Source organism: Enhydra lutris, unplaced genomic scaffold (genome assembly GCF_002288905.1).
Source record: "Enhydra lutris kenyoni isolate GAN:26980312 unplaced genomic scaffold, ASM228890v2 scaffoldscaffold76, whole genome shotgun sequence".
In the NCBI taxonomy this organism is placed as follows: Eukaryota; Metazoa; Chordata; class Mammalia; order Carnivora; family Mustelidae; genus Enhydra; species Enhydra lutris.
Genome location: NW_019154160.1, coordinates 5,011,424 through 5,025,659, shown reverse-complemented (window position 1 = coordinate 5,025,659; position 14,236 = coordinate 5,011,424). Strand labels below are relative to the sequence as shown.

The 14,236-nt window shown below is 54.5% G+C and overlaps 1 protein-coding gene across 1 annotated transcript in view; it reads left to right on the top strand.

The window, feature by feature from the left end:
* Positions 1-14,236, top strand: part of LOC111160477 (polypeptide N-acetylgalactosaminyltransferase 2-like) — a 64,655-nt gene that overhangs the window by 29,239 nt on the left and 21,180 nt on the right. Inside the window, exons 2-8 of the mRNA XM_022523619.1 lie at positions 1,085-1,183; positions 1,455-1,522; positions 1,763-1,828; positions 4,984-5,105; positions 7,588-7,675; positions 11,058-11,145; positions 12,339-12,442. Coding sequence (XP_022379327.1) covers positions 1,085-1,183; positions 1,455-1,522; positions 1,763-1,828; positions 4,984-5,105; positions 7,588-7,675; positions 11,058-11,145; positions 12,339-12,442 — 635 coding nt within the window. The remainder of the gene's footprint in view (positions 1-1,084; positions 1,184-1,454; positions 1,523-1,762; positions 1,829-4,983; positions 5,106-7,587; positions 7,676-11,057; positions 11,146-12,338; positions 12,443-14,236) is intronic.

Below are 14,236 nucleotides of genomic sequence, written 5' to 3'. Positions count from 1 at the left end.
AAAACACTGAGAACGGTTTCCCTCGGGGCAAAGATGCTTGACGGTCTCCCCAGCCTTTTTTCCAAGCGGGTATCCTTGGTGCCACCATTTTGGAAACTCTCCAAATGCACTGAAACCCCAAGTTGATGGCTGCCCAGTGGTCCTGACAGGCAGTGAGCCCGCTGCAGAGTTACCACTCCGTGTCCGGCACCATCCCCTCCCCGCTGGCATGTTCTCATGGTCCATGGATCCCGCTTCAGAGGGTCCCCTAGGAAGGTCTCTGCTGAGATGGAGCCCCCTTCCTGGGTCATTCTGCCTCTGGTGTGGGATACTCTAGCGTCTTCAGCCTCCGGCTAGCAGAGTCCTGTTTTTCAAAAGTGCCATTCCATGCCCTCTCAGTCCTGTGTCTGTTTGTGGAGAACAGACTGGACAGGTGCCTTGCGTTGGTCTGCCCGTAGTTTCTCCCCAGCCCCCCCAGATCAGCTTTGTACAGAGGCAGTCCCGGGGTTCCTTCAGCTCCCTAAATGAAGGGTGAGAGCGGGCGGGCTCAGGAGCCCCCGCGCCCTCACCCTGCCCCAGCCTGGCAGGGTGACAGACGTGTGTCCCTGCTGCCTTGGTAGAGGGGTGGGAGGAGAACGGTCAGCGGGACAGAGGCAGGTTCCACACACAGCTTTGCCAAGAACCCCAGAAGCCCTGCGTGCTGCTGAAGAGACGAGAAAAGAACATCGACCCGCAGTTGGTTCCAGCCCTCAGAAATACCCACTGTGGGTTGTGAAAAGCACATCTCTGAGGTGTATCTGTATGTGAGAATAAATGGGACTTCACTGTTTTAAAACACGCTTTTTTTTTTTTTTTCAGCGTTAAAAGATGTTCTCAATATGTTACTTTCTGCCAAAATCATCTTTTAAAATGTAACTCCGGTTGTGTTTTCCTGTTTCCTTATGTCCATTGTCACTTCCTCTCAGAACAGGCCGGTCCCTCCTACGGATCACCAGTTCATCCAAATATGTCCGCCGTGGCCAGTTGGGCTGCCTGTGCTCCCCAGAACCTTCCCAAGGCCGGGCCCTGTTCTTCGTTCAGAGAATGGTCTTTGCTCTTCCCTCAGGTGTCAGCGGAAGCAGTGGCGGGTGGACCTGCCAGCCACCAGCGTGGTGATCACCTTCCACAATGAAGCCAGGTCGGCCTTGCTGAGGACCGTGGTCAGGTGAGGGCAGGAGACCCCCCCCCACCCCCACCATTGCCTGCCTGCTGCTCCGTATGGGAGGCGTTCCCCGGGAGAGGTGCTGGACACGGCCCCACGTCCGGGCCAGAGCTGTCTGGGGTTGGGGGATGGGGGGAGACAGGCAGGTCACCTGACCGCAGCACAAGCAGTGGCCAGTGGCTTCTCCAGCCAAGGTCTGGGACCAGCATGTGAGAATTCCCCAGCCCAAATGATACCCCTTAAAGGCCTCCAATCTTTATCTTTGTTTCCTCAGTGTGCTTAAGAAAAGCCCACCCCACCTCATAAAAGAGATCATCTTGGTGGATGACTACAGCAATGACCGTAAGTACCAAGTCGGCTTCCTCCCCCACGCCCGGCCGGTTTCCCGGACGCCAGCTTCCCTTAGCGTGGCTGCTAGTGACGCGTTTCCCGAGACGGCCAGAGATCAGGGCCCGCAAAAGAAGGGGTGCCTCTTTGATGCCCCAGGAGATTCTCTGCCCACAGATGACCGAGATTCACGATACTTGAGTGCAAAGCCCTTGTAAATGGGGTACCAAATGTTCCACTTCTTTCTTTCCCTAGCTGAAGACGGGGCCCTCTTGGGGAAAATTGAGAAGGTACGGGTTCTCAGAAATGATCGGCGAGAAGGTAAGACTCTTTTCTTAATTCCATACCAAGACTGTTGAATTCTGACTTTTCCCGAACCCGGCAATGACTTAAAGAAATATTTCAGCTCGAAGAACAATTAACTTTCCAGTCTTGTTGTCTGTCTCTCTCAACCAGCGCCTCTTGGGAGCCTCTCCCGGCAAAGCCTAGGGAGGATGTTCAAAGCTTAATTGAAATTGTTTGTTTACTAGGGCAGGAGTTCAAATTACATTTTTATTTATGTATTTGGGAAATTGGCTCCTCTCTTCCTTTTACCATCGAGGAAGGCTTATCAGTTCCTGGAGTAGTAGAGTTGAGAAGAAAAACAAAGATTTAACAATGAGAAGTTTAAGGACTCCATGCTCCAGGCATCTAATAAAATAAGGGATTGGAGTTTGACAGCCCGCTGAAGGTGAGGCATCCTAAGGAGGAAGATAGCGCTGCAATTACATGCTTACTGGATTTTGCAAATGCCAGCTTCAAAGCCTGCTGTCAGTCTTATCTGCCAGAGTCGGGCTCATCAGTCGACTTTATTGGCAGTTATAAGAGAGACTCCAAAGGGGAAGTATTACTTGGAAGTGTCTGGAAAGGAGACTAAAATCGCAGTGTAATGACCATCCCGTACATCCGTGCTGTCGGAGGGCACGGCGGCTGGATTCTAGACTCCACCGTAGTCCGGAGACAGATGCTTCAAAACGTGCCATTCTGGTTATTTGAGAAGGACTCTGTTGATTCTGCAGTGGTGGTGCTTGCGATCCCTGATCGATATGCAGTCTTTCTTCTGGTCCCCTGGATAGTCCAGCAGTCAGTACGTCTTAGCCCGAATTTCATCCACGTTAAAGCGACTGAGCCTGTTAGGACCACGCCATCAGCACCATATTTTAACCAACTAAGGTCATCAGTCCAGATGTTCAGGTTACGTAAACAAGGGACCAGCTTGCTCTGAAGCCGGCTCCGTTTGCCGGACTCCCCATCCGTCTCCCAAAGCTTAGAATAAGCCAAAACCTTGAGATCAGACTGAAAGTCTTGCCTTACGTGTGCTTTCAGACAAACCGCGTCGTAACTTTTTTGAATTTAAGCCTGAAGTGTCTGGTAGCACGGGGAGAAAAGAAGAAGAAGAGGTGGAAAAGAGAGAAAGTATTTCTCGTGTGGGCATTTTATCCCTGACCGACACCGCTGGCCTCGTCAGGGCGAGCTGTTAGCCTCCGAAATGGGTCCTTCTCGGTGCTTTAACTCAGCATCTTCACGTGGGTGAGAGCCCGCATTGACACTTTGTTTCAGAACAGGGTGAGGAGGGGCCACCGGGGAAGCAGAGGGTGGGACACTGTTCGAAACAAGTGAGTGTGCGACGGTGAGCGAGAACACGCACACACACTAATGTCTACGTGTGCTTGGCTGCTCGTGTGTGCGTGCGTGTGTATCCCATATATTTGAACGTACAGACAGGTGCCTACGGTACTGCTGCTGGATGAGAGAGAAAATTGGTCGCATAAAATACTATGGCAGCGAAGGAACGGCTTAGCTTTATTCAGTGCCGAGGGTTGTAGTGACTCTTCGTCTCGCTGTTTATTAGAATCAGCTGAGGAACTTCAGAGACGACCTTGGCAGGACTCCTGTGCCAAAGTCTGCGTCCCTGGGGTAGTCACCACTGAAATCTCCTCCCTGCCCTCCAACGGTTCCCTTTCAGCCACTGCTTGGGGTCTCCCCTGTGCCTGAGGATCGGGCGGTCAACCGAGGATTTGTGGGGAGGTGCTCACCAGCCCGGGGGCTGCACTTCTTTCCGGGGTCTCCTCCTTCCGTTTCCGGCCACTCTGGAGACCCCGGACTCTGTCCTCTGACACCACAACCCGAAAAGGTGGTGTTGCGGTGGGTCATGGAGTAACCTTGCGGGAAACGCCACCGGCACGGGCCCTCCACTCCGCGTGATTCTCTCCTTCTAAGGGTTGAGCCCCGTCCAGTCTGACTGCTTCTGCCTGCTCTCTGGCCCTTTCCAGTGCGAGAAGCCTTCGTCTCTTTTCCCTCCCGTGGCTCGCAGCTCTGTAAGAACCATGGAAAACCCATTTTGACTACAATGTATGAAGCAACTGAAAACACTGGCCCACCCCCAGGGGATGCCAGAAACCACAGATCCTATGGGACCCTCTTTAGACTGTTTCTTCCTATGCGTACCTACCCCCAATGAGGTTTAAGTTCTACATCAGGCACCGTAAGAGACGAACAACAATAATGGTAAAATAAGACAGTCATAGCGGTATACTACAGAAAAGTTAGGTGAATGTGGTCCTTCTCAAAATACCTGATCCTACAGCACTCACCCTTCTCGTGCTGACGGGATGATAAAATGCCCATGTGATGAGGTGAAGTGACGTGAGTGACAGAGACCTAGTGACATAGTGTTGGGCTACAGCTGGCCTTCTAAGAAGACTTCAGAAGGAGGGTCATCTGCTTCCGGACTACGGTTGACCATGGATAACTGACACTGTGTTATCCACGCGGAACCACAGGCAAGGCAGGGGGGCCATCTGGGGCCCGGCATCCATGGCAAAAGCCACTGATGATGACCGCCCCTCCCGGTGACGCAGACAGCACTTGGGCTAAGACTTCGCATGATCGTAAAAACCCTGCGTTAGGCACAGGTCACAAGTATGTAAGTGGTATTAATTTGACTGATACGGAACCAATTTTGTGTAAAAGCCAGTCACCAGGGTTCGTCCCGGGTGTTGCTGGGCTGCGCGAAGTCTTAGGAAGACAAAGATATTTGCAGCGCTGTTCTCACTGCGTTACTGCCACCAACATCGGCCCCTTCAGCCCCTGGAAGTGTCTGAGTAACACCGTCCATGGCCCAGTGAATTATAAAACTCTGTGGCTGTGTCACAGGAAAGTAGTTGTAAAAGTCCCACACCCAAGTGGCTCGATGGAAGACAGCTCAGTTGCGTAAAGGCCTGTCTCCGAGGGCAGGCGTTCTGAGAAGGTCTTCTTCCCGGCCACCCAGTTCACTTCGGAGGGGGAAGTGCTGGCAGTTCTGTCCTGGTATTGATCCTCCCACCCCGGTTCACAGGGGCCCGCAAATCCCACGTTGGGTTTCCTGGCCGGGGGCTGGAGGACGCCGCGGCCTTTTTCTCAGATACCCTGACGCGCTTTTGAAATCCCTTCCGCAGGCCTGATGCGCTCGCGGGTCCGGGGGGCCGACGCGGCCCAGGCCAAGGTGCTGACGTTCCTGGACAGCCACTGCGAGTGCAACGAGCACTGGCTGGAGCCCCTCCTGGAGAGGGTGGCCGAGGTGAGGCGCGGGGCTTGCGCTGCGGTTTGCCTTGTTGCCAGAGAGGGGGAATGTCCGCGCTTGGGCATCTGCTCAAAGAGCGTTTTACTCACCATGCAAATCTGTGGCTGGGGAGGACAGCAACTGGCAGACGGGAGGCAAGGATCAGCAGAGTCTGATTCGTCTGACGCAGGCCTTTTCTTTCCCTTCGGAGGACCTTCCTCCCCGGCCTGCTGCTTTGTAGCCAACCCTCGGAGCTCAGACCAGCGCCGGGCCTCCAGCAAGTGCAAGCCGGGCGTTGGCTGCCTGAGAGCTGAGGGCCAGGGTACGCGTCTCCCGCCTGCTGCTTGCTGAGAAACCCAGCCTGCGGGCTTGTGGCGGGACGGGGGCCCACGACCACCCCGTTGACCCTTTGAGGCTGTCAGGGTGACCCGTGGCTTGCTCTGTGAACCTCTGTCTCCAGAAACATCGCCAGTGGCATTCCTTTTGGCCCATTGCCATGTCTCTTGCCTTTTACTTGTTCTGTTAACTTCCTTTCCTCCCGACTGAGAAAGTGTTTCTTTGGGGTGATGAAGCAAACTTAATGAAAGTACTAGAGAAATAGGAAATGCACAAGTCATGCCTTTTGCAAGTCAAGCGTGACGAGGACATAGCCGACGGATGGTAAGTCATGAGATACTAACTAGCCACCAGCTACTAGTAATTACGATGTGGCAGTAGTGTGGCTCTGTACACTCATAGTGACAGTGTGATATTCAGACCTCTTTACTAACCACACGTTAGACACGTTACCTCTTACCTGGGATCCGGCCGTTACCCCCATTTGACACAAGAGGGACTGAGGGTCCAGGGAACTTGAATAACACATCCAAAATTCTTACAGGAGGCAGAGCCAAGAAGGCAGAGCCGGTCCTAGCCCATCCCTCACTGAGCCCTCTGGCACGTCACACCCACCTAGCTGTAGGAGGAACCCCCTGGAAACCCCACTCTCCTGTAGCCCCCCACCCACCCTCTCCCAGGTCAGTCTTCACAGCACCAGGCTGTTCCCCCAGGTGGCAGAGGACACTGGGAAGCCACAGCCAAGATGCTAGCGTGTGCGGAGACCCCATGCCTCCACGGTGGGGGCCGCCGCAAGCCTTTCCAGTACCCTCTCCCCAAGTAAGGATGGAAAGAGTGGAAAATTATAAAGCTCACTAAGTCCCGTCCTATTAAAAGAAGTCAAAACAAAAGAAATGGATGTAAAAGCCAAGCACAGTGTGTTCTTCGACTCCCGTCCCTAGGCCCAGGCGGAGCCGAGCGAGAAAGATCGGACTGTCCGAGCTCAGGGCCCGCACGGGGGTTTCTACCCCGTAAACTTGCACCTGGGGTTGCTGAAACCTGACACTCGTCTTACATCTTCCTCTGACGTGTTCTGTTGCTAGCTCTGCGGATTCTGTTACTTGTTTGTTTCTCGCAGTCTTTTTTATGGTGAACACGGGTTCTGTAAGTGGCCCGAGGAAAGCATTTGCTCTTTTGTTAACCAGCCACGTGGGGCAGTGCCTCTCACCAGCATCAAGCATCTAATTATCTGATTTTTTTTTAAGATTTTATTTATTTATTTCACAAACAGAGATCACAAGTTAAACAGAGATCACAAGCAGGCAGAGAGGCAGGCAGAGAGAGAGGGGGAAGCAGGCTCCCTGCCGAGCAGAGAGCCCGACGCGGGGCTCGATCTCCGGATCCTGGGATCATGACCTGAGCCGAAGGCAGAGGCTTGAACCCACTGAGCCACCCAGGCGCCCCAAGCATCTGATTTTAAACAGGGCAGGAGAGTTGAAAGGCTGTATGTTCCCAGACCACCAGAGTAATGACTGTGGCAGAAAGAAATGCCTCCATCTAAGGGGGGAATATGTTTTGTTGGGTGGACTCACAGGTGAGATGTGCTTCGAATCTGGGATTCTTGAGTTCCTTGGGTTACCTTCGGCCGTAGCCACATCCATGCGCTTCCCACCACACGCATACAGACAGGTTCCCAGCATCGTTGCGTGGCTTCCTCCGCCGTGAGTCCTTTCCCAGCGTTGACCGCAGCTCACAGAATAGGATGCTTAAGGACAGCTGAGCTTAGATTCTGTCGGAAGGAGAGTAGCCCCGTGCTTGGAAGTTTGGGTGCTTGGGGAAGCAGAGGAGAATGCGGGGGACACACGGGGCCAGTCCTGGCCATCAGCTCAGGCAGCAAAGGCCAGAGGTGTCCCGTGGCCACAGCTGTCTGCCAGCAGGGAGCGATTCTCTCTGCTGCTCCCTGTTGACCTCGCTTGGCCCAGAACAGACCCCGTCTGTGATGGCGGAGGGTGGGGCACGTGGGATGGGGAGCCCCAGCGCCTCCGCCGGCCTGGAGTGGCAGGTGGCGGGAGGGGTGGCAGGTGTCCCTGATACTGCCGGACGCCGATGCCTGCCCCTGCTGGGGCGGGATGCTTTGTTTAGTGTGTGATACTGACTCCCCCTCTTTTGTTGATTTGCTTTTCAGGACAGGACGCGGGTAGTGTCCCCTATCATCGATGTCATTAATATGGACAACTTTCAGTACGTGGGGGCGTCTGCTGACTTGAAAGGCGGTAGGTGCCACTCCCGGTCCAGCCTGCCTTGCGCTGGCTATCCGCGCGACGGCTGATGACTGCTCCCGCTCAGGGTCACAGGTGACAGGGATGTCTGCGTGCTCACCTCCAGCGCGCGTGCCGCGAGCACAGGCAGTCTCCATGCCCGACAAGTAGACTTTCATAAAGAGAGAAAAATGGCCTTCTTTCCCTTAAAGAACTTCCTGCGCTTCCTGTTCTCCTCTCAACTCTTTGACCTTCTGTGGCTGTGATGACATGTGTGGCTTAGTACACAGTGTGGGTGTCATTTTTAATCCGAGAAGATTCAGTCTTCCCAAGTCGGACGCTGGGACGAGGTCGCCCGAGCTGACAGGTGGTCTGTGCTGAGCGTCACAGCGCTCAGGGTTTGCAGAGGGGAAGGGCTGGGCTCGCCTTTGCCTCCTCTCTGACCCCGGCGCCCCTGACAGCCTGCGTCTCCCTAGTGGCAAAGCCGGGTCAGCCGGGTCATCACCGGCTCCCGCCGACCGCCCCCACCAGTTCGTCACCGCTGCGCCTGGCTGGCTGTGGACGCCTCCTCCCCACCCTGCCGACCCCCCACATCCTGCTTCGAGGGCCACATCGGCTTCCTGTCGGTCCCCACAGCCTCCCGATGTGCTCCTTTACGCCCCCCAACCCAGGCCCCGTGAGTAGCTTGTCTCACACGCTCCACCTTCTCAAAAACCACCAGAGGCCCCAAAGAATGTCTGCTCACGTGGGCAGTACATGTCAGCACTTGCTGTATTAGGTAGTAAAGCCAAGAAATTGTTAAAACACAAGACGCTGCAAGTGCATGTCCTCATGTCCAGCAGAGAACCGACACCACACGTTCTGCAGCTTCTGGAAAACCCCATCATGTGCTTTTGAAGGCAGGGCATGAACAAGGCATGTGAGGTCTTAGTGTAAATATCAAAGCAGCTTTGGTGGGACAGACCCGCGAAGGGAGCAGCCTGGAGAAGCCCTGAGCTCATGCCGCGCTTTGTGGTGCTGAGAGGCACGCGGGGACCACACCGGCCCCCTCGAAGGAACTGGTCCCGTGGTGTCTGGCTCTTACGAGTTGTCCTTGTGTCCTTGGGGCTGGGGGGCTGACGGGGGCCCAGCGGTGAAGGCTCTGTGCTCTGAAACCCCACTGGTGGGCAGCCATGCCTCTCAGAACGTGGCCGAGAGCCAAGAGGGCGGCAAAGATGGCTCAGGACAGCTGAAAGAGATATCAAAGCCTTCGCCTTCTGTTGGTGTACTCTGTTCACTGTTGATTCCTTATACCTGAGATCCGTGGTTTCTTTCCTAGCCATCCAGCACCCCGGTTTCTTTATGTGAAACAAGGGGCTTCTTCTCCCACCTTCTAACACTTTGAGCTGATCACAGAAGGACAGACAGTAGTCGCACAGACACACAGACACAAGATCCATTGATAGTCTAGCATCAAAAATAGAAGACCATAAGACTATAAAACTAGGCATGACCTCAGAAAACAGAGTGCTGAGACAGGGAGACCCGGGGTTTTGACCCCACCTGCCATGTCACCGAGGGCTGGCCAGGTCACTTCCGGGCCTCAGCATGCCCATCCAAGCAGTAGGGGGATAGGAGCGCCGGCCACAGAGAGTAGTGGAGGGATGAGAGTGGCCAGCGTGAGGTCAGCGTACGTGAGCAGCTCCCCCATCCCGAGGCAGCAGAACAGGGTGGTCGTGGTTGGGGGACATGCCTTACATCAGGACCCATAACATTCAGAAAAGATTCTCGCAAATGTGAGAAGCTTTGGGGTTTTAAAGAGGACTGATCCCTAGTTATCAAGAAAGCAGTTTCAGAATGTTTTCTTCCCCTGAGGATTTACAAGAGCTGAGATTTGACAGCTCTCTTTTCCCATAGCAGCTGCTTATTTGAGAGCCGGTGCAGGGACATAGATGCCCTGGGGTGGGGGGGGGGAGGGGGAGGAGGGGGGCAGTGCAGTCCTCCTGCTGGGTGAAGAAGAGGAGGTACAAATTTACTCCAGGAGCATTTTCTCAAATCTCTTTAGGAAAAAGAATCAAGGATGATATTTTTAGCAGATCCTCAAAACCTAATAAAGTTTGTCTCTTTGGACCAAATTAATAGAATAACAATGATCATTCCAAAAGTGCAGATAACATTATGTCAGCAGGCCCACTGAGGCCTTTGCATTGTCCGTTCATAACACAGGCAGGACGCTTGTTGTTCCCTGGTTGAAGCGGGCCTTCTGCCTCAGGGAGAGCCGAGCTCTTCAGGAAAAGCCTGTGTGGGGCCTGCCTCAGTTTCCCCTCTGTGCTGCTGTCCCTGCCGCCCGGGCCCCCGGCGGCTCGCTGCCTCCTCGTTAGCCTGCTGCGCCTGGCAGTGACAGCTGGGAGACCTTTTTAGTCCCATGCCCTTGGGTGGCCGTAAAGGATCCTGTGTGGGCCCAGGAGACCTTCCAGCCCACGCCTCCCAGCCTGCCCTGTTCGGGGGCTGGCAGGGCAGAGGAGCGTCGACCTCGGAGCAAACGGGAGTCCAGACTTAGGCACTGCTCAAGTCCTGCCGACCAGCGGAAAGCCTGGCAGCACAGAGCTCAAGGTCAGACAGCCCTGGAGTAGTTAGGTTTGGCCGTCAGACCTTTGGAAATGCAGTGAGCCATCTGTTACCAAGAGTGGTCTCCTCGTGCGTCCCGAGAGCATCAACAGGTGGGGTGCACTGGCTCGATGCGGGTGCCTTCTGCATAAAGGCGTACCTGACAGCCTGGGCCAGGGGCCCGCGGATGTCGGGAACCACGTCCAGGAACCCGGCCTAGGCTCTGCCGCCCCGAGGGGCCTGTGGATTCAAAGGGTGAATGAGGGCAGCTGCCGTCTTAGAGATCACAGCCTGCTTCCCACTTTGCCACTTCCTTTGGCTCGTTTTCACCTAAAAGGGTCCCCTCTGCCACCTCGCCCCCTGTGGCAAAGTGGCAGTCAAGGGTCCTGAGGGGGCCGAGTTGGCTGCCCAGGGAACCTGTGCTCTCGTCCCTCCCCTGGGTACTTTCACGCGGGACAGGGTGGGAGGCATGGCGGCAGACTCAACTCTGTCCTGCCCGTTTGCTCCCTCCTCAGCAGCTCTCTGTTCCCTGTCAGAGAGATTCTCAGGCCTTTTATTGTAGAAAAGACTGACCCACATTTTCCGTTGGGGGTGAGCTTTTCGGGGAAGGAGTCGGTGTGCGCCCCCCCACCGCTGGTTCCCCCCTCTGCTGCTGCTTTAGCGTTGGTGCTTTTATTTGATTGTTTTGCTGTGTGTGGTTTGCAGTGAGTCCAGTCCAAGTATCAAATACATCTGAGCTGTCAGGGACAGAGCTGCCAGGAGCACACTCCGTTCTCATCAGCACCCTAACGTTTTGTTTCTTTTCCGGCAGGTTTTGACTGGAACTTGGTCTTCAAATGGGATTACATGACCCCAGAGCAGAGGAGATCCCGGCAGGGGAACCCTGTCGCCCCCATAAAGTAAGTGCCAGGCATCCCTCGGGGTGCCCCTTGCAGGTAGGCCCTGGCTCTGGCCCCGGGTTTCCTAGAGACGTGGTTAGGCTCTTCATCTTCCTGCCCGCCGGCGACACCGTTTCCCCTGTCCTGGCTCCAGGAAGAGTTTCTGCCACTGGGTCATAGACTAACGTACTTTGAGTTTTCCTCAGACGGAGCCCATAGATGAACTATACAAGGCGGATCTACAAGTTCTGGGCATTTCCTCATGTTTGTACGGTAGAGCGGTTTCCAGCAGGATGGGCTCTTCAAGTTGAAGTTGGGGACCAGGGAAAAGGGCAGGGCCAGGAGAGCGTGAGTCGCCCCTCTTGCCCTAACTGGTCCATTGCCTCCCTGGGCTACCTCTGCTCGCCTGCTGGCCCATCGAGGAGAGAGCTTAGAGCCATTAACAGCCGGCTTTCAGGTCCTCAGGCCATGTCCTGCTGAGGAATTCAGGCTGGGAGTCAGGAGTCAACCCTCTGTGGCTAGGCGTGAATGTGGGGTGTCTCTTCAGGCTAGACACACAGTTAAGTGGCAGCAGTGCCACAGACTTCTGCCACTGACTTCCAACACTGACTCAGGCACTGACTTCCGGCAGTGACCACGCACACTGGCCACGAGCACCAGCATCACAGTGTGCTCTAGACCACCAGCACTCGACATTGAGATCTCAGGGCATTTACGGGGATGGAAGTAGGGGCTCAGGTGACTCCCTCCCAGGCTGAGGAGACACAAAGGTGGTGGGTCCCAGTTGACAGGAGGAATGGGCTCCAGGATAAGGAGGAGGATGGCTGACATCGAGCATTTCCCAAGTGTGCTGAGAGCTCATGTGTATTGTTTTTGGTAATCCTCTAAGGAAACTGAGGCACAGAAAAGCCAAGTACCTGCTTATGGCCACTCGTCAGGGGGTGCCCCCAGCTCCAACAGTCACTCTCCCGGAGGGGACACTGTCCAGCCCCTTGCACTGTGGGAGTGTCCAAACAGGGCAGCGGGGAGGCATTAGAAGTCAGCAGTGGAAAAGCAGAGTGAGGGCATCCTGAGCTCTGAACGGGGAGCCAGGGCTGCACCGTGGTTTTTAAAAAATTAGCTTATAGAACTGACCTTGGCATTAAAATGCAGGAGCTCTAACCTTGACCTCTGGGCTGTCCCCCTCTTCCCTTCCGCCCTCTCTGCCTTTTCAGAACCCCTATGATTGCCGGCGGGCTCTTCGTGATGGACAAGCTCTACTTTGAGGAGCTCGGGAAGTACGACATGATGATGGACGTGTGGGGAGGAGAGAACCTGGGTACGTGAGAGCCTGGGTCAGTGCTTTCCCGTTCTGAGGAAACCAGGGCCTTTTCCTGCCCACCAAGAGCGTCGAAATGAAAAGTGGAAGCTTTGAAGAGGCTGTTAGGCCAGAGCTGGCGGTGTGCAGGGAGCCAGTTGGGAAAAAAAAAAACACAGAACTGTAAAGGCCTTAGTCACCTTTCCCTGCTCGGTATCAGCCCCCCAAACAAGTATAAATAGTATCCCTTCCACTATGGTGTCTGGGGCTGGGCGTTAAAGCTGTCGCCCTCAATTAGAGCACAGGATGCTAGAAGATGGGCACTGTCCTTGAAGGGAAGGGCAGACTCGTTAACATCCTCTGGATCCGAAGGTTCGGACAGCGAGCTTCCAAACACGGGGAAGCATTGCAGGCCGTGGGCTCTGTGTTGAGCCACGCGGGGTGGGAAGCCAGCCCGGGCCGGCCTCGTGGGGTAGACTGCACGGTGACGCTGGGAGGCCTGTGGCACCGAGAGGACATGGCATTTAAGCCCTTCTTGACTGTTTTGTGAGTGGTTCTAAATAGGTTGATTTTTTTTTCTTTTTCATTTTTAATAACCCATGCCCATCAGTTTTCCTTAGGTTTAGGGACGATGAAATTTTGTAGACTTCGGTCTACATTACTAGCCACGTCCTATTTATCGCGTTAAGATAAAAAGACTCTTCTTATTTTGTTCTATTGTTTGTTTAGGGTTTTCTGCCGGGGTTCTGAGCTGAGTCTCGCCAGCATCAGTGGCTGGGTGGGCGTGCCCTGGGAGAGAGTGGGGCAGGGACAAGGAGGGAAACATTATGTCACTGTCATTTTTAGTAATTCTACCTGTATCAGAAACTTGGATTTTTTTTGTTTAAAAGAAAAATCTAGACTAGCCTCTTATTTTTCTCTGTTTTATGATGTTAAAGTTGGTGATAACATCTCCGCTGTGGAAAATTTGTCTGCCGTGGTTTGATGTCGAAACCTTCTCTAGGCTCAGTAAGCACCCTGGGACAAAGAACCGTGCGTCAAACTCCTTTTGTTTTATTTAACGACACGTTGACAGGCAGGGAGGACTTGTATTAAAGTCGTTTGAGCATGAAAGGCTTCGGAAGAATTATTAACCTTCTGAGGAGAATTCTGAGTCACCCTTGCTCCACACACATCTCCCCATCCCCTGCGGAGGCCCGGCCAGCCAGGACCACCCAGTAGGACAGCACGTCACTTGGGTGACCATCTCGTGAGCTGCTGTGTGGTTTTCCAAAATGTGTGCTGTTAGCCGAAAGCATGGATTCAGCACATGAGGTGACGGCCAGCTTTGTGTCACGGTGATTAGTGTTGATTGAAGCATCAAAGGGGACATCTTAATCTTAATCATCTTAAATGACCTGGTTTGTTTGGTGGTGGTGGTGGTGGTGGTGGTGGTGGTTTGGTTTTATATTCATGCAGCTGTGCCATAAGAGAGGCTCCCCAGAAGGACTTGAGGGGACTGGGGTCAGGGTGGGGTGGGGCGGGGTGGGAGGGGCTGAAGCACCCCTGCCTGGGCCCCATCTCGTACCTTCCCTCCCCTTGCTTGGCTCGATAAAGCCGCTCCGCTCCCCACTGTCTTCAGAGGTCAAGCAGGCGCATGGGTTTCGGCAACAGGAGTCCCCGTCTGAGTCTTTCTTTCTGAAACCGCTCCGGCTTCATTCTCTGAGCTCCGGGTATACACCGGCGGTGTCCAGCCTGCGTGGCCTGCGCGGGCGTGAGTCAGGAGAGATGGAGTGCAGGGATGCGGGAGTGACATCCAAAACCTTCTCCTCCAAG